At 37.3% G+C, this 20,589-nt stretch overlaps 1 protein-coding gene across 2 annotated transcripts in view; it reads left to right on the top strand.

Moving 5' to 3' along the window:
* CDH12 (cadherin 12) overlaps positions 1-20,589 on the top strand; it is a 319,865-nt gene that overhangs the window by 141,288 nt on the left and 157,988 nt on the right. For both annotated transcript variants that reach the window (XM_074826484.1, XM_074826478.1), the window contains exon 4: positions 16,138-16,553. In XM_074826484.1, coding sequence (XP_074682585.1) covers positions 16,323-16,553 — 231 coding nt within the window. In that variant the 5' untranslated portion in view covers positions 16,138-16,322. The remainder of the gene's footprint in view (positions 1-16,137; positions 16,554-20,589) is intronic.

Below are 20,589 nucleotides of genomic sequence, written 5' to 3'. Positions count from 1 at the left end.
TTCTCCTCCTCTAAATACTAGTTCTAAAATTTGCTACAGTAGATAAGAGAGGGAGGTGGGGAAGGCAATTAGCAAGTGAGCAGTAAAGGGGAGAGTTGATCAATGGGTTGACAAGCTGGAACGCTGGTGCTGTATTTTGTTCTTAATTTATGTAACTTGAGCCAGTTAGACAACTGGGATGCTGCACAGTTGCTTACACTCATCTGTGTATTTATGGGGCTATTAGTAATTCCCTGAACATTGTCTGCAGGTTCACTTACATAATTGTGGTGTGGTTATTTCTCAGTAATAGTAAAATATTAAAGTCTCTGTAATCTGGCTGAAAGATCTTATTTTCATAACTATTATTCAGGTTGTTCCTGAACAAGGGCTGAGTAGGTAAGTCTTTTTCATTGATTAGCTGAGAGCCATTTTAGCCATCTTATTAAGAAATAATCACAATAATTCTTTCTGCTCTGATTGTCTGCTGCTCACAGGAGCTACTGCCCAGCCAGGCTACCAACTATTACCCCAGATGCTAACTAGTTAATTATTTAATTATCATTAGTGATGCTTGAATACCGTAATGATGACTAACACAGGTAACAGAGATGTAGAGCCTTTTCTACCAGGCTGAGAAGGGCCTTCAGAAGGCATAGTAGTTTCTGTATTGGAGGGTATATATCCTAGAGGATGAATTGCTTATTCCGTACTAATGGCAAACCTAAATCTTGGAATCTTGTTTCTTCTTTTTGTTTCCTTTGGTGACAATAGATTTGTTTCTGAGTTTCCCATAATTCCACAAACAACTGTAACAGAAACATCATGATAAATACTCGTACATAAACATATGAGATTTCAGTCACTCTGAGGTAAAAAATGAGACTTTCCAAACATTTGGAAAAACAGAGAGGAAAAATACAGGGATAGCCTCCTTCCCCAGTATTATAAAAATATAGTTAGGGCTCTCAAGTGGAGGACCTTAGTGCTAGTCCAGATTTTGAACTGCTCAATAGGGATTCTGTTTCACGCATGTCAGGCTAGAGGTGTGTCTGCTGGGCTCCTCTCTGGTCTCTCTATTGCTTCGGTCCTCACCAGAAATTCCTTTCTGTCTCTGTGTCTGAATGAAGCTAGCAGGTAAATAGGTGGAAACACATCTGACAGTTTAGCAGATGCTGAGGTATACAGGGTTGCAAGTGGTGAATCAATGAAAAGTTCTCATTGATAACATGAGTTTGTTCCATTATGTTTTGTGTGCAAAACCAAAGGAGTAGTAAAGCCAGTAACAGTTGACATAATCTCAAAAGTAAAACTTTATTCCATTTCTAAGTTGCAGGTTTGGGTTTTAATGTTCTTTAGTGCCACAAACCATATAAAAATGTGTATGTGTATCAAAAGGGGTAAAATCAAAGAATTGTTTTTGATCTTTTTGAAATGAAAAATAAGACTCTTCCTGGGGATAAACCCTCCCAGGAATTTCAAAAGCTGTAACATCAGAGAAAATTTTAGCTAAAGTGAGGCAAAGTCATAAAAGCAGTTCACTTGGAATTTCTCTAAGCAATAAGCTTTTACTGTCTTACATATTATCAATTGCTTTTAACCCCTTACTAACACCCAGCAAAGCAAATACTTGTTTTTATGGGAAATTAATTGTTCACTTTATATTTCTGAATAATCTGTCATAAAACTATGAGAAATAATTTTACTGTCTCTGTTAGAGAAAGGCAAGAAACGGAGTACCTTTTTAAAGAATATTGGAGATATAAATAAATTAATTTACAGATATATTTTATAAATCTTACTGTGCAAATCCTTTACTTACACATGGAGATTATCCAGATGTCCTGATCCAATATCGGGGAGAGTTCTTAAATGTTCCCAAGAGTGAGATTAAGACACAAACGAGGTCAGATGCCGCACAAACATTGTAAGCTTTATTTCCTGTAACAACTGATAATAGTGATAGGACAGAGAGAAGAAGAAAGAAAGTCAGAACAGCTAAACAAGCAAACGAAAGAGATGCAGCAAGATTAGTTACCACCACCATGAATCCAGCGGTGTCCCGTTGGTTCGGTCTTGGTGCAGGTGATGGGGGTCCCTGCAGGTGATGGGGAATCCCCCGAGAGAAGTGTACACAGTCCTTTTGTCATCCCAGTCCCCACAATCAGTCCGCCCATTTCCACAGAGCTTATTATCATATTCGCCGCCCTGTGTTCCTCCATGCGCGCATGCCCAGGTGTTCATGGTGATTGTACTGGGAGGGGGGGGGGGGGGTGTCGGCCAGCGACGCCTTCAGCCTCCGCACATCCTCCTCATCCCAACTTCTTCCCTCGGCCCTGCACAGAAGCACAGCTTGGTAGATGTTACGAAAGATGTAGTTGTTTCAGCTTCGGGCAGACACTGTGGGTTTTTCGGGGATATTTTTGTCCTCTTCGGGGAGTACTTCTTCATGGCAATGGGATGTTGAGGCCCAGTTTAGGCAGTGGTGCAGTGCTGAAACAGGCAGTTGACACAGTCCGACAGTCTTACACCACCCTGCAGCTCGGGAGATGGTAATGGCACAACAGCAGTGCCAAGACAAAACAGCTGACACAGTCCCTTATACCAGATAACAATTGTGTCACCAAAGCAAGTTTTTTTATTATGTTTATGATAAAGCATGGCCATAAAGCATTAAAGTTTAGATCCATGTATGAAAAAAAAATATTTTTCATATAAATATTTTAGGTATCATAGGTGAGCTAATCTTTTTATTTACTAGATTAAAATGTTGTCTTCCAAACAGCATTTATTTAGTGGATTTAATATCTATTAAGTATCTGCATGTTTATGGCTATTAATTTGTAAGTCTTTAGAGTACGGAGCATATCTTGTTCCTTGAAAGCATTCTAAGTATTTCACTAGGCACTTGAAGTCTATAGTGGCTCTAAAAAATCAGACTACTTTATTTAGAAGCATAGAACATACACCTATATTTTGGTCTCCTATGTCAACAAATCCAACTACTAGTAATAATAAATAGAGGCTAATGAATTTATAAAGAAGGAATTGGGAAATTAATTGAAAAGTAAACTATAACTGTCTCTAAAATTCCTTGGGACTTTCAAAGACTCCTTTCTTAGGAGGAAGAAAAGAGGGTTTGACAAATGAGGGAGTTTTGTCTCATGGCTTGGCATGAACAACAAAAGCTATCTTCATGAAGATACTTGGTCATAGTGCTTGTGGGTGAGGGTTTGAAACTCCAGAAAACCAGGGAAGTACCTGCTGTTAATGAATGGACCAAGGAAGATTTACCCTCAGTGGAGGAGGACCAGGTTGGAAGCACTTTAACAATCTGTACATACACAAGTCCATGGGGCCTGATGGGTTGCATCTATGAATGCGGAGGGAGCTGGCTGATGTCACTTCAAGGCTACTCTCAGTTATCTTTGAAAAGTCATGACAATCAGGAGAGGTTCCCGAGGACTGGGGGACAGCAAATGTCATCTGTATTTTCAAGACGGGTAAGAAGGAAGATCTGGGGAACTACCAGCCAGTCAGCCTCACCTAAGTCCCTGGGAAAGTAATGAAGCCCTGGAAACCATTTCCATGAAGGACAAGAAAGTAGCTGGGAGTAGTCAATATGGATTTACAAAGAGGAAATCATGCTTAACCAATCTGGTAGCCTTCTGTAATGAGGTGACTAGCTTGGTGGATGAGGGAAGAGTAGTGAATGTTGTTTACCTTGACTTTAAAAGAGCTTTTTACACTGTCTGTCAAACATTCTCATAGAGAAGCTGATGAAGTACTGATTAGACAAGTGGACAGTAAGGTGGATTAAAAACTTGCAGAATGACCAGGCCACTGGAACAGGTTGCCCAGAGAGGTTGTGGAGTCTCCATCTGTGGAGAAATTCAGAACCTGACTGGACATTTTCCTGGGCAACTTGCTGTAGCTGACCCTGACTGAGCTGGGAGGTTGGACTAGATGCACTCCAGAAGTCCCTTTCAACTTCAACCATTCTGTGTTTCTGTGATGAGTGGAACCACACAGTGAGTCACAGCTGACCACACACCAGAAGTTACATGAGAGGAAGTATATGTTTATTTCCACCAAAGCAATAGCTCCCTCTGTGGCTTTTCAGTGCAGATTATTAGCCTTCCTTTTAGCTGTCTTTGGCCCAGTGCTCCATTTCTACCTGGACAACATCTGTGTATCTCTTTGGGCTGTGTCCTCTACTAAGGTTAGTTCACTCATTTTAGTGAAGTATTTGATTTAGGTTGCTTCAGACTAAACGTGTGAGTCTTTCTACCTTGAGGCCTGAAGGTATTTTTTTTAGTACAATAGGACTGTGCCCTTAGTGATTACAGTGTATCTGATTTATTGGCTGCAATCTATAATACTGCAGGTATGACATTATCCTCTCCCCATAATGCTGTTCTTTGTGAGTTCAGCTGAGGTGCAGTTTCATCAGGGACTATTTCAGCACTTTGTTTCACTGAGCTTAACCTTAAAAAGGCATTATTGATTTCCTATCTAAACCACAGTTTTGCAAACTGCAGTAACTAGACAAATTTATGCTTATTATAAAAAATAAAAGATATCTATGCAATAAACAAGCTGCTCGTTACATGTCTTGAACTAAGTTATATAAATCATAAACCACCTATCCACTATACAGTTGCATTTTTACTGTAGCATGGAGAGAGCTCAGACAAATGTAAGGGAAAAACTTTGCTTAAATTGCAAACAAAAGAAAAGCAAGCCACTTCCTTTTATGAAGACTGAGGGTATTGGGTGTAATAGTTTCTGAAAATATGTGTTTTATTATAATTAATACTGTTTTTTCTGACTATTAAATCAAAACAAGATGTTAGGTGAAAGGCTTCATGAGATTGTATGATTTCTGTTGTAAGTTAAATCAGTGGTAACTGGAAGTGGCTTATGGCTCTTTATGGACATTTCTGTTTCAAAAAAAAGGTGGTTTTGAAATCGGAAATAAGCTTTCAAAGTTTGATGAGATTTTGCATTTCACATTTAAAGTTGTCAATTTCCTTCTCTTTTTTTGTTTGTAATGCTGGAAGATGGGGCATGTATGTACAAACAACAAAACAGAGACAAAAGAATAATTGCCTTTAATTTATTAAACCAGATACTTACGTGACTGAAACTATTAAAATATATTCACACCAGTTGACAGAGGCTCACTTGCGTACCATATAGAAAAAATGAGGTCCAGTAATTTATGTTGCTGAATGTGATTGTTATACAGATGACAAGACCTATTCTCTTCTAATATATTGTTTTCTTGTCCTTTTAATTTAAAATTTAGAAGGGCAGAAAGGAATCTGAAAGGAAAATTATTTTCACAAATAAGATTTGCATTTGTTTCTCTGGACAAGACAGATAAGGCTGCAGTAGTGTCACCGAAATGAGCCCTCTATTTTCTCCTGTACCACCTCATCTATTGTCTATGTTGGGCCATAACTGCTAAAATTCACAGTAGGTATGTGTTATAAAATTACTCAATTTTTTAGTCTTGAATTTGGGAGATGAACAGTTGCACACTAGAGACATGAGGATTTACAAAGATGAAATGCAAGAATATTGTTTTATCTTTTTTAGAGACTACACAAAATACCTCGTGGTTGCTTTTAGTATCTCTGAGTTTAATCACTGACTTAGGTTGGGAACATTTGTTTCCACATTGACTGGAGGGTGGAAGGTTTCTTCAGGAGAGACTACCTATTCACAGATATCTCTGATATTTGGTGAGTTTTCATGAAACACATCTGGTTCTGAACAACAAAAGATAGATGAGGATTACTTTGTCTGAAGTTATTTATAGATGGCTGTACTCTCTGCTTAGAATAGGTGTTGTCAGTGTAACTACAGCCTGTTTCAGTTGCTGTGATGACCTTATATTCCCATGCTGTAATGGTGGGCAAAACAAAGCAAACTGTTTTAAAGAATAGAAATAGAAACCCTAGAGTTACTATTTCTGATGTTTTAAAACACATGAATGTTGGGGGTTTTTTGTTAGTTCATCAGTGATCACAAAAGAGCCATAGGCTCATCATAACTGCCAGTCCTAACAGCATATGTAGGTAGGGCGAGAAAACTCAAAACAAGTTGTGAAAAGAGATACATTACTAAGCATAAGAGTTATTTATTATTGAGCATTAGAGTAAGCCCAGTGTAAACTAGGTGATTCCAGAATATTGAGACACCTGAGCTGAATGTTCTCACAGTTAAGGAAATTGATGGGTTATCTCTCAGTCCTGTTGTCTTTGGGACTACTTGTTAATATTCATGAGATTAATGGCTTGAAATTTGTTGGGCAAAACTGCTGTCTGTCATTTTTTCCTAAGGAGGCTACCATTCTCTGAAATTAGATAATTCAGTACTGTTAACACAAATCTATTAACCTTTCAGAAGACCAAAAAATGTAAGAGTTGGGCTGAAAGCACAAGTTGAGCTATGGATTTCCATAATCCATTTCCATATTATGCAAAGGAATATTAAGGATTAAATACTTCTTAATACTATGGTGAGAGAGACAGACACATTTAAATCTATTTTATCCAAATTGCAATAATTGGCAATAGGAGACCCGTATTTTCAAGTGTCTAAGGTTATACACCAAGTTTGTATTAAGCAATAATTGTGCCATTATATACACAGTACACAAACAAATGCCTGCAAGGATTCATTTCAAAATATCTATCCTTGAGTTAGTTTTGTAATTTAGTATATTTATGTAGTCCTTCTAACATAAGAAACTATAATGGATTGTATCAAATTTATCATAATCAGAGCCTGACCAATAGCAGAAAGTCTTTTAATAATGGGATCTTAACTAAAGTATGTCTGCAATATTAAGTAATTGATAGAATTCTTTACAGGTTGGGAAAATCATAAATACCCTAAGGAATAATAAAATTGTATGTTATAGAGCACATTAAAATGTTCTAACATTCATTCCAGTATTCTGTGTTACTTACAAAATTATAAATATATATGAGTTGCAGCCTGAGATTTGTCAATTCTTCCTTTACATATATTGCTAATGTGTTGAAAGGTTTTGATTTGTTTGCCTTTTTCTCCTTTCCCCCCATCTCATGTATTCACTCAAAAAAAACATAGGACAGTAGAATGAAGGATGGTTTCGTGATTGTCCATGCTTTAGCATTGACATTCACATATTCCTACCAGAAATGAAAATGTTATAATTTATCAAAAATAAAGATTCTAGATCATTGACAAAGCAGGTATAGCTTCACCATAGTACTTTTCTGAGACAAGACCAACATAACATGATACAAGACAGAATAAAAATAAAATTTATAATGTTACTTCATCATCTGTCTTCCTAAAGTAAAGGAAACTTTGTGCTATTCTGAGGCACTTTGTTTCTTAATTTTAACTAATGATTAAACTGTAGAGCTGCGTTACATATTTACAGAGTAGTAATGTCCTGGATTTGAATCCCATCAAAATAAACATTAATTTTTAACCTGTAGTGAAAATTTCATTTTACCTGCGTTAACTTTCAAGAGTTCAATTAACCGTGGACCCTTGTGCATTGACTGATGTATTTTCAGTTTTATAATGAAAGTTTCAGTCTCTTTTTTCTAACAATTATTTCCCTGATATTCTTATGCATCTTTGTGAGTTAGACATGATAATTTCCCATGTAGAGAATGATGTCTCAGTAGCTTATATTAAGTCATAAATGATCTCCTGTAAGTATTGCTAATGATGACAAAACTGATGCAATATGTATAAATACTTGCATACAGAAACAGTTTATTGTTTTGCACTCACACCAAATATTTTTATATTGCTTTTTTCATTATTTTTTCTATAACATTCAGCACTGTACAGCTACATTTTTTTTGGAAGCATATATCATTTGATTTTGTTATGTTACCAAACTCTCTTAAGTAATCACTTTTTTATATGCTGGAAAGTCAATTATTAAAGCATGTCTGTGGAGCTATAATACTTTTATTATTGCAGTGCTTAGAAATGCCATCCATAATTAGACTCCTCTCCAATGTTAGACACGTCATAAATATGTTTATTGGATACTGGTATAGTGTATTACATGTTTTTTGTGCTATAATATATCTTTGTGGCAACCTTCCTATGAATGTGCTACAAGGGCAGTTATACTCGAAGATCAGGGACATCATTCTTGTCTCACTTTGGTTTTATGCCAGTAAAAACTTAATAGAGTATTCCAGATTCATATTAGTGTCACTCCTGATATCTATAGGCATAACTGGCATTAGAATTGAACTTTTAACTCAGTATAGAAAATACAACTCTGCAAATAACCATTGATTAGAAAGAGGGTGTGTCTTTGCCAGTCAAATCCAAGAATCACAGCCTTAATCAAACTCATATTTTTCTTGACAAGTTGAATAATTAGTACCTTTATATCGAGCAGAATATTTGACATGAAATATTAGGATTTGGGGGCTTTTGTAATAGAATTTAACAAAAGGAGACCTAAAGTCATCTTACTGCAGGAGAAAGGCCGTCATCTGCTTGTTGTGCAGTAGTTCAGTCGGTACAGTTCTCCTCCAGAAGATGACATATATCTTTCAGAAATACTAAGATTCATCTTCCATTTGTGCATTTTCTACCCATATTTCTCACATTTTATCTGAGTGCTCTCATCACTAAGCTACAGAATATTTGGGGTTGGCTCAGGGTATTGGGTTTCTGTTCCTCCTTTTCATCATCAACTTCATATAAACAGCCACTGAGATTCAGGTGTTCAGCTTCATGTGGGGTCAATCTATATAGCTAGACAGCCATTCTAGATTTCTGTGCTGGTTTTGGCTGGGATAGGGTTAATTTTCATCATAGTAGCTACTATGGGGCTGTGTTTTGGATTTGTGCTGGAAACAGTGTTGATAGTTCAGGGATGTTTTTGTTATTGCTGAGCAGTGCTTAACAGAGAGTAAAGACCTTTTCTGCTTCTCACCCCACCCCACCAGTGAGTAGGCTGGGGGTGCACAAGAAGCTGGGAGGGGACACAGCTGAGACAGCTGACCCCAGCTGATCAAAGGGATATTCCACACCGTGTGATGTCATGCTGAGCAATAAAACTATGGGGAAGGTTGGCTGGGAGTCTCCTGCTCAGGGGTTGGCTAGGCATCGGTTGGTTTTGGCTGGGCATTGGCAATTGTTTTTATTTGCATCACTTGTCTTTCTTGGGTTTTATTTCTCTCTGCTATTTTCCTTTTAATTACTATTTTTACTATTATTGTTATTATTGCTATTATTATATTTTAGTTCAGTTATTAAACCGTCCTTATCTCAACCCACGAGTTTTCTCACTTTAACACTTCCCCCCATCCTGCTGGTGGGGAGTGAGCAAGCGACTGTGTGGTGCTTAGTTGCCAGCTGGGGTTAAACCACAACAGTTTCTAGACTTATTGTGTCCCACACAAAGGCAGATAAAGGAGTAACTGTTTTGGATCATGTTGAGACTCCAGTAAATTGGATGTTTTCTTAGTAGGTAGAAACACTGATTTTTTATTTTTTTTCTGCCCCATGAGAGTTACTTGGCATGGATTCCAGATATTACACTTGCCAAATGGGTTTTGTGGCTGCAGAGGTGGGACTTGCTCAATCACTCTGTTGAAACTCTTCTGACTTGTAGGATGGATTGAGAATTACTCTCCTTGGTAGTTTGAGGTTTCTAATCTGTTCGCTTGTAATCTCCCTCCTAACCTCTGTTTTTACCAAGTAGTTCCTAGCCTAACTAAAAAAGACAAGGTGAAAAAAAGGTGGAAAAAAGGAAGAATTACTATTTTTCCAAAGTGGCTAGATAGGCTGTGAGTCTCAAGAAAGTCAAACTCACAGAGTTATGGACATCGAGAGCCTAATCAAATGGGAACTCTTTAACTAAATACCTTTGAGAATATCAGTCTAACTGATTTGCCTAAGGTCAGAGAAAGAAAACATATCAAGGTGAGAGATGAACTGAGGTTCTCCATATCCTTTTACTGTTCCTTTAACCACAAGATATATCATCACAAATACTTTAGCAGTTAATTTTAATAGATACTGTCAGCATAGACTTTTTTTCTGTTGCATTTCCTTATTTCAAGATATCTCAGAGAAGCGAGGTTAGATGGTCAGCTATTACAGCATATCCACAGTTATAGATTTTAGCTGGCTTTCCGTCTGGCATAGATCAACCATTTTACAGTACTGCCAAGTTTTTTCGAAGCTCTTTACGGGTAGAAAGATGGTTGCTCTACATTAGCTGTTGTTTCGCATAAGCAAAAGCTATACTGATAGATTTATGATTAGGGTGGCTGCAGAAACATTCCCACCATTAGTGCATAATTGATATTTTGTCAGTAAGCAATTTGCCTCCATTCATGGAGGTGCAATTACCAGCTTTGCTGGACTGAAGACAGTTTTGAGTGCTTCATGGAGCTTTAGTGTTTCTTGCTTGTCTGCATGTGACAGTAGAGCATCTGCAGTCTGATCCAAGTAGATACTTCACACAGATCTGCAATGGTTTTGGCTAGGATACAGTTAATTTTCTTCACAGTAGCTAGTATGGGGCTGTGTTTTGGATTTGTGATGGAACCAGTGTTGATAACACAGGGATGTTTTAGTTACTGCTGAGCAGTGCTTACACAGAGTCAAGGCCTTTTCTGCTTCTCACCCCACCCCACCAGTGAGTAGGCTGGGGGTGCACAAGAAGCTGGGAGGGGACACAGCTGGGACAGCTGACCCCAACTGATCAAAGGGATATTCCATACCATATGACATTGTGCTCATCAATAAAACTGAGGAGGGAGAAGGAGGAAAGGGGGAATGTTTGGAGTTACGGCATTTGTCTTCCCAAGTAACAGTTTCGTGTGATGAAGCCCTGCTTACCTGGGTAAGGCTTGACTGCCGATGGGAAGTACTGAATGAACTTCTTTTGCTTTGCTTGCATATGCAGCTTTTGCTTTCCCTATTAAATTGTCTTTATCTCAACCCATGAGTTTTCTCACTTTTACCCTTCTGATTCTCTTCCTCATCTCACCGCAGGGGGAGTGGAGCGTGCGTCTGGGTGGGGCTGAGGTGCCTGCTGGGATTAAACCATGACAAGATCAAATATTTAGTGTTTCCTTTCAAAGACTTCTCTAAATCAGGCCTTATGTGCATACTAGTGATTGTAGAGGATGTATGGGTGTCCTCTCCAGAAAGGATAACCTTTGCCAAACTTAGTGAGGTGATTTGTATCTGCAGTGCCATGGCTCCCTTGATTAAGAGTTATTGCAGCAGTAATGGCATGCATCAGTTTTGCTATTCTGAAAGCATTCTTTTGCTCAGGCTGTTTAGATTAATGGCAGTATAACCCAGGTGAGTATCAGAATTCTTGCAGAAGCACCATTTGTACTGTATTTTGTTATTCTCAATAAATAATCTTAGTAGTGAAATTTAATTCATCATTTGCATTTCACGAGCATGTGTGGGGGTAAGTTCATACAGGCTCCCCCTCTGTAGCTCTCTTTATGGGTTAAATATGTAATCCATAATGGTACTTAAATCCATATAAAATAGTCTGAAGAAATTACTAGCAACAACTAATCTTGAAAAAAAGCAAGATCCAAGAAAAATTTGGCCTTATGTACTTTCATATTGTATGAGGAAGAGATACATTGAGGGTGCATGTCTGTGCACAACTCTCTTACTAGTTAAGTATCTCTTCATGAACATCAGAGGAAATAATTCTTTAAAAAATTTAGGAAATATAGTACCTTACTTATGGCTAAATGTTCTGATTGGATTTCTAAATCCTCATCTCCTAGCCCTAATTGCAGTTTTCCAGGCAGAGGTATATAAGGGTGCTAGATTTAAACATCTAATGAGCATATGACAACATAAAAGCACCAAAACAGGTTTAGGCATCCTGACTGGAAGAATAACACATAGCTTAAAAAGAAAATGCAAAACAATAAACACAGACTAAAAGAAATATCAGTCTTAGTCTTTGAATTGCTGTACAAGTTGCATCTGTGTTATTAAATATATTCTATCAGGCCACTTCCACTAGGCTTCCCTCTGCCTCAGTTTCCTACTGTTGAAGTGTTACACAGCATCAAGCTTTAGTGGTTTTCTTGAGTGCCAAAGTACTGGACTCTCTGTGGTGGTTTGACCTTGGCTAAATGCCAGGTACCCACCAAGTCGCTCTATCACTTCCCCCCCCTTCCCCTTTGTTCTCAACAGGGCAAAGAGGGGAAAGAAAATAACCAACCCTTGTGGGTAAAACAAAAGCAGTTTTAATATAAGCAAAGCGAAGCAAAGGTCCGCGCGCGGAAGCAAAAAAAAAAGAAAACAGATTTATTCTCTACTTCCCATGAACAGGCGATGTCGGGCCTTCTCAGGAAGCAGGGCTCCAATACGCGTAGTGGTTGCCTCGGAGGACCAAGGGTGACCCCACCCCCTTCCTCCTTTCTCCCAGCTTTATACTGAGCAGACGTCATATGGTATGGAATATCCCTTTGGTCAGTTCGGGTCAGCTGTCCTGGTTGTGTCCCCTCCCAAGATTTTGCCCACCCTGTCCCACTGTGGGGGGGAAAGTGTCGGAAAGAGCCTTGGTGCTGTGTAAGCACTACTCAGCAGTAGCCACAACACCAGTGTGCTATCAACACCCTGCCAGCTCCCAACATAAAACACAGCACCATGAGGGCTGCTACAGGGGAAAACCAATTCTGGCTCAGCCAGACCCGGTACATTCTCAATTATTGGCCTTCCAACTGCTGAGCTTTAAATTAAAAAAGAAGAAAATTCTTCATGGTGAACTCTTTTGCAGCTGATGAGGGAATCTGTGCTGCAATCCTGTACTGCAACACCTATTAGACTCCCATTTTTCTCTGAGCCTCCCATTCATCAGCTGTAGGGAATGAAGCAAGTGCTGGCATTGCTCTTTCCTGACTCTGCAGCATGCATTCTGGAAGGCAGTCTGGGAGACTGACAGAGAAGGGGTTAAAGTGTTCTGTGTTTTGCACTTCGTTACTAACCTTCCAGCCAAGGGGGAATTGTTCTCCTTTCATTGAAGTCCTTCAATCTCTTTTAGTTACTTTTGGTGCTGTATAACATTTTAAAAGCTCCCTGACTGACAGACATGGCCGGAGGCAAAGCTCTGCTGGGAGAACTGTAATGTACAGAGCCTCCTCAGCAAAGAGCAGCGGTATAGCTGTTAAATTGAATACAGCATGATTTTGGGGTTTCTGAAGCAATGCAGACTACCCCACCACTTTTTTATGTTTTTTATTTCCAGTTCCCATCTATGGCTGCACAGTTCAAAAGGATACTTTGAGTTGTTTGTTTTTATTTTTTTGTTATGTTTCATGGTTAATATGATTTTGCCATAAAAACTAGGCCTGCACCCTGCAACCATGGATCAGGAGAGGATCAGGAATTTGGAAGTCTTGAAACTGAATTATGGATGAACACAGTCTGAACCTGATAGATACCACTGAATGCATTGAAAGGAGAAGTACAAAAAGTCATGTTAAATAAAAAAACCCTGCCAATAGAAATACATACCAAATATAATAATAATATTGAGTACAGTTCTCTAGTGTAATAGGGTCCTGTTTTTTTGCTGGAATAAAATCCATAAAATACAAATGATAATGCAGGTGGGAAGTTTGTGCCCGTTTTACCTAGGGATATTTTGCTCTAGATGGAAAAAATTGAAATGTCCCGAGCACAACTTAGAAAAACTTTTTTTTTAAAAAAAGATCATGAGCAGATAGTTCCTCCCTCATTTTTAATCTTTTCTGAAGGTAGAATTAAAACACTCACTTGCACTATATATCTTTTCACCACATTTTTTTCTTTATTAAGACCTAAAACGTAGCCTTTCTAATCAGAACAGAAAATCTTACCCTAAACTTAGAATAGGAAGTGCCTTTATTTTTCTAGGATTTTTTTTTATCTTCTTCAAAATGTGAGGTTTTCCAGGCTCCCAATTGCAAATCCTTTCTATTTAGATACTTCAGCATGTAATTTCTACGTTATTTATTGTTATGGATAGTAATAATATTATTCAGAAGGAAAATATAACCTTTGGCAGTGTTTGAAAACTAAAAATATATATGGTTAGGTACTTTACTCTTTCTTCTTTTCTGAGGTCCATATTGTGTCATTGATTTTTAAGCAGAACTCTTCATTGATTTGGTAGAAACTTCTGTTTAAAAATCAATGACAAAATATGGCCTTAACCAAGTGGTGAATTCCACAGTGATATAAATTGTATTTTTGTTTTTAAAATGTAAAATGCATCCATCTTTAAATCCTCAAGCAGTATTTCTTGTACCTGACAACCAGCAGACTATAGAGTAGGCTGGCACTTCATTTCTAGGTTGTAGGTCTTAATGAGAAAAGATTATTAATTTATTCTTATGTCTTCAATCCACAGTGGGATTTAAAATTTGTTAGCATAGAACTGTGGTTTATGGAAATGTTAGCTGTCAGAAAACAACTTTGATCCCCTTCTATTCAAGTTAGTGCAACATGCAGCCTGCCAGTCACACACCCCTAATGAAGAAGAGCCATGGAAGGGAAAGTGTATTTGTTAAACAGATGTCCTGGGCCTTATGGAAGTGTGACGGTTCAGTTATAACACCTGCATCAGGGCCAGCATAGGCAAGGAGAGCTTCATGGAATCCATTAATTCATTCTATTAAAAGAAAGATCAATAGCTTGGAAGCGTGGGGGAAAATAAATACTAAAGTCTTCATGTTACCTTAGTACTTACTACTGCTGACCTGAAAATGAATGTATATGTTGTGTTATTGTTTATTGTCTAATTCTAAATTCTAGAATAGCTCCATTTGTTTCAGCATGGATTCCATAGATTTAGCAGTCTTCACGGTGTCTTTATTGATGGCTGGGTCACAGCATTTTTAGATAGCGTGAGTGCTCATTTTCACCAGTTTTTATTGCTGCTGAATTTGGCATAAAGTTGCAGATGACAGCTAGAGCTACATTTTATTGAACTTGTTTCATATTCCATAATTTTTAAATATTTACACCCCTAATATTTAAATATTAAGATCCTTTAGCACCGTCGTTTTATTAATTGTAGATAATGAATCAGAACATATCATAAATACAAAAAGAAAGGATGTCTGTTAATTATACTGTGGCTAGAAAATAGTATATTTTCCCGTCTTTCTGTTAAAATGGTCTGTGCTGGTATAAGCAGAGCAATGTGAGAGAATAACAATTCCTTCAGGTTGGTTTTTTTTTCTCCTTGTTTGCTGATGACATTTGGCTGCTACAAGGATCACCAGAGTTTTAATTGTCACCTTGATGTGATAGTTCTGTCTCAGCCCTGTAGTTAGTTAGCACTGATTTATTTTTAATCTGTGTATCTGGCATTTGTCAGTGTAAATGAGTGTCACTGTCTTATCTTCTGTGTTGTTTCATTTTCTACACTGACTGCAGTTCTAACATTTTCGCCATGTATCAGGCCTGCATTTTTTAATGTACTTTACAGTAGACCTGAAGAACAACACAGCTATCATTTTGATACAAGGCTTGTTGTGAGAAGAGAATGCCAGTCATAGACTTCATATTGTGTGTTGACAGCTTTGTGGCATTTAGCTGAATGGGCAGTATTTCCCATTTTTTATTTCCCATGGAATTCATACAGATCTATCCTCCAGACTCCCAAGGTTCAGTATAAACTTTGTCCAAGTCCACCCAGAGACAGAAGGGGATGCTTCCAACATGCTTTTCTGGCAGAGACAACAAGCAAAGCATTCCTGCTCTGGACAGTAGGATGGAAGAGTGGGTCCTCTCTTCTCCAATATTTTCTGTGTCAATCCAGAGTAAATAATTTTGACATCACTGATGGGTAACTGTTTTGTCTGATAACTGGGTCATAAAGCAAAAGCTACAGGCCTGTCCTCAGACAGACACAAAGGTAATGCTAAGCAGATCAAGAATAAACTATTCCTGTAATAACTGTACAATGTTCTAGAGCAGCTCAGTGCTACAATCAAAATAGCAATCTCTTTTAAAACTGTGATTCCTAATTTTTTTCTCTGTCTCTAGAAACTAACTAGGTGTGAGAATTTTGATGAACGCTTCAATGTAATTTTATGTAATTTGATGTTGCCATGTAAATCTCTTTTATAGGTCCCTTTAGATGGAATTTAATGCGGCAAAAACCTTGTCATCAGAAGGATTAATGCTTGCATTAGCATTTCCGCTGTAAAATCAGAAGCGAAGTGGTGGAGGCCACAGACACCTCAAACCTGGATTCCTCTGCTCTGCATTAAGTGCTGGAGTTTTTATTACTTGCTATAGGGAAGCTGTTGCCAATGCTTACAAGGAACTGCTTATCCCTGCTTCTCTGGGTCCTGTTTGATGGAGCTCTCCTAACACCGCTGCATTCACAACCACAACAGACTTTAGAAGCAGAGCCAAGAGAAAATGTTGTCCCAGTGTCAGGGAGGAGGTCGTCTGCTCAGCGAGTCAAACGAGGCTGGGTGTGGAATCAATTTTTCGTGCTGGAAGAGTACATGGGCTCCGAACCTCAGTATGTGGGAAAGGTAATTTTTTACTCTTTCTTTAAAAGTTAAAATGACACAAACAAATAGTAAAATGGACTATAAATGTGTACCTGTTTCTGGTGGGGCAAGTCTTCTTCAACTGACAGTAGTTCCTACTGTTCATTCCCTTCACCATTCAGCCTCTCATATAGCCACTATAGATGTTATTATTATTTTTAGTGAACAAGTTTATAACTTTTACTTTCTACCTTTCTATGTTTCTCTTATTTCCTTATCCTTGGTTTTGGGATAAAACAACAAAAAAAGAGGGAGTTCTGAGGTAAGTTTGTGGTGTACAACTAACTTTAACTGAATCTACTGTAATGTCATACTTGATTTTTAGCAACAAATGTCAGTCTGATATCAGAGATAAGATTTAAAGCAGAAATCTCTAGCCCAGAATGCAGTCATTTCTGTGGTAAGTATGGTTACTCCAAGTCAGTTTTCAGTCAGTTTCTCATTAACGAAGATACCCGCTTTTTGCTCTGTTATCTTATGCCTCAGTATCGTTTGCTTTTGTTTCTGATTGTTCAGAATGTTTTCAAGTACTTCTAATATGTTTTACTGCTTCATAATTCAAACTCTTGCATTATAGCTCTGTGTACAGACACATGCAGAGAATTTATGCAATTCTCTCATTATATGACCACTGTTTGTGTAATAGGGCATAAGTAATTCGATAGTCAACTGTTCAAGGAGTGTGTGTGGGGGAATTCGGATAATAGGGTTTTCAGAAAATAAAGCTGAGAACAAGTTGTGAAAAAAATAATAGCACACTGTATAATTGGATGCTATGTATAATTTTCAGTTTAAGTAAAGGCCCTTACTCAATGCAAAAAAGAGGTCAGGGATTCATTTCCTGGGTCTCGAAATGCCACTTCCCTAGACAGTGAAGTTCAAATTCACCTACCATAAAAATGAGGTATCATGCTTCAGTTTTTTTCTTTAATACCATGTTTTAACTTTTTTTTTAATGTAAAAGCTGGGAATGTGGGTTTTTTTCCTAAATATAAATAAAATTCACAGAAAATTAATTTTCCCTCCTGCCCTTCCAGGAAGCTATTCTAAGTAGAGGATGCATAAATAAAACAACAAAAGACTACATGTGGTTCACTAGATGATTTGACAAATCAACCAAAAATGTACTTGGATATTACACGTATAGGCGTTGATGTTAAACACTAAAAATATTAGTCAAAACGATTTACAAAACAGTATGTTAATATCACAAAGATAATAAATGAGTTTGTTTTACAGTCTGAAGAGAGAGGGCTCACATAATGAAAAACTGCATCTTTGTGATGCCCAATAGATACAAATTACACTTTCTCTAACACATATCTTTGTTCTGGCCACTCGCTAAAGATGCAAACGAGGACTCTAATCACATTTGATGCTGTAGCACAGGCAACACGATTGCTGTGCTTTTTACTGCAGAGGACAGAGATGTTATTGCTGCACCACTGTAATTCATTAGTCTTTATTCCTTTATGTGAGATAGTCTGGGTAGTCATTTAGGGTCAGGTCTAAGCTGCCAAAATAATATTCATTTTGGACAAAATATTATCTATATAAGCAACTTCAGAACTAATGGGATATTTTCATTAAGAGTAACGCTTATCACAAATTTACATGGCATGGTTTTAACTCTTAAGACTTTTCTGAACTGTTACAAGTTGCAGAAAAGACACTTCAAAAATGAAGAAAGATCAAATTGCAGTGTAGCCCACGCAATAGTGATGTTTCTTGACAGAATATCATTTACCACTGTTACTTAATAAATATATAAAATAAAACATGGAAGGATTTTGGTGGTGAAAAACAAAATAAATTAGGGTGTTTAAGTAGTACATCAATAACATTAAGTCAAAAAATCTGCTTCTAGAATAATGCAATTCATTCCAGATGATCTTTTTTTCCAACAATGTTATTACCTGCTAAGCATCCTTTTGATGCTTATTGCAACTTATTTTATCTATATTAACTCTTTCCTTCAATATAGCTGATAAAAGAACCTTCTGTTTTTTATGGATAGGTCTTCTTTGCCTAATCTCTTTAAAACAAAACAAAACCAAAAAAACCCAAGATAGAAATGTTAGTGTTTTCCCCTTATTTTCTGCAAAGCTCTCAAAGATGGTAGAGCACTGAATGGGAGAAGTTCTTTACAGAAATTGTGCTTTTAAATCCAGATATTAAAAGCCATGCTTAATATAAATTCAAACCATTGTCAACATACCGAAATACACTCAATGGTGGCTAATCATTATCTTTGGATCTTATGTAATTTTTAAAAATCACAAAACATTTTTAAGGTATGACATTTTAGTTCTTGATTGTTTGCAAAAATAAATTTGGTTTATATTTACCAAAATTTAGCTTTATTCCAAAATGGTATGTTTTCAAAGTAATGCTTATTTTAATACTACTGTGCTATATTTAAAGTGATATTAATTATATGATAAAGTGCAGGATATTTCATGTGACCTGAAATCACAGGGTTTTTATCTTCTTCCATGCATGATAGCTAGACACAATATAGTGATGTGTGCATTGGCATTTATATCACTTATTACAGAGTGTTGCACTAATAATGTCACAGTAATTTATAAATAGGAGTTTAATGTGTCTATTAAATCAGGTGACAATTTCACTAAACATTTAGGGGTGACTAGTTAATTTTGGAAACCACCTGTAAGAGAACACAGATTTACAGCAAAAATATCAGCTCTTATTGGCCAATACGCTTAATTCATTTCATGTGTGTTTTTAGGCAACTATCTTAAGAATGTCAGGTTGCAAATCAAAATATAGTTTAGAAACTGATGAGGATTACTCTAGCTCACAGTTAGAGATCTTGAAATAGTGCTTCATGTTGACACATTAAAAATATTTAACCTGAATATTAAATCAATGTTTGGAAATCCTCTGCTTGCATAACATGGAAGAGTCATAAAAATCCACCAGATTATCCAAGATAGCCCCCTTTAGTAGAGTTCCGTGTAAGCAGACTCAGGCTAAAAAGTAAAATTGGAATACAGTGTTGCCCTGTGACCCATGAAAATTGAAGGAATGCTGTAATACTTGCTGTAAAATAAGGCTTGCTCATGTACTTTGCTGTGCTTTACATGTTTTCCTGCTACTATGAAGCTCTAAAAGGCCAGGTAAAACAGCACATGTGATTAAAAAAATTCATGATTCTTCAAGCCTAACAGCTGTTCTATTACATATCCATACTTTTATACCCCCCCCAAAAAAAAAAAAAAAAAATCACTTGTAGAATAGTTTAAGGTGGTACTGGTGGTATTAGTAAGTAAGCAATCTTGCTGTCAAAACAAGTTAAAAATTTTCAAGCTGCATTCCTTAACACCCCAGAATCAAAGCAGTAGTATATAAACTCAGTGCCAAAACTCAGTCCTCACTGAATGGTGACAGAAATCATCCAAGTATCAGATCCTCAAGGATGGCCATGTCCCGACAGTTTATAACCACCAACAAGGTAGCAGTTTTAATTGCCGTTATGCAGGGTTAGCTCAAGGGGGTGCAACCCCACCAGGACATTATAAATCTTGCTGTAACCTTTCTTTATCGCTGCTTTTCAACAGTGACATGCAGAGGCAGAATAATAAAATGAGAGTTCAAGAGATCAAAATAGACGAGAACAGTATAGGTTCTTCATCATCAAGACAATACTAACAAAAATTTTTAGTTGTTATACATGTAGCATGCTTCCATTTATATATGTGTGTCTTAGTGTTTCTAGTGTGTACATGCATTACATCTTTCTTGTGTTGTACACCTCCACAGTTGCTCTTAGTAAGGATTTTTGCTGGCTGTCCTCAAACTTGCAGAGACAGACATGTTTCAATTTGTACTGAACACAGACTGGGTGCATGGGAAAAGATTCCAAAGTCGTCTTTGAGATTATGGCCATTTCTCTTCTGTTTTCCAGTGTGCAAAAAACTGAATATTCTCAGCTTGCCAGATATTACCTTGCTAATGAGTAACCTACGTGGTTTGCAACATTTTGTTCTTTAAA

The sequence above is a fragment of the Strix aluco genome, chromosome 1 (genome assembly GCF_031877795.1).
Source record: "Strix aluco isolate bStrAlu1 chromosome 1, bStrAlu1.hap1, whole genome shotgun sequence".
Classification (NCBI taxonomy): Eukaryota; Metazoa; Chordata; class Aves; order Strigiformes; family Strigidae; genus Strix; species Strix aluco.
This window is presented reverse-complemented; position numbering and strand designations above follow the sequence as displayed.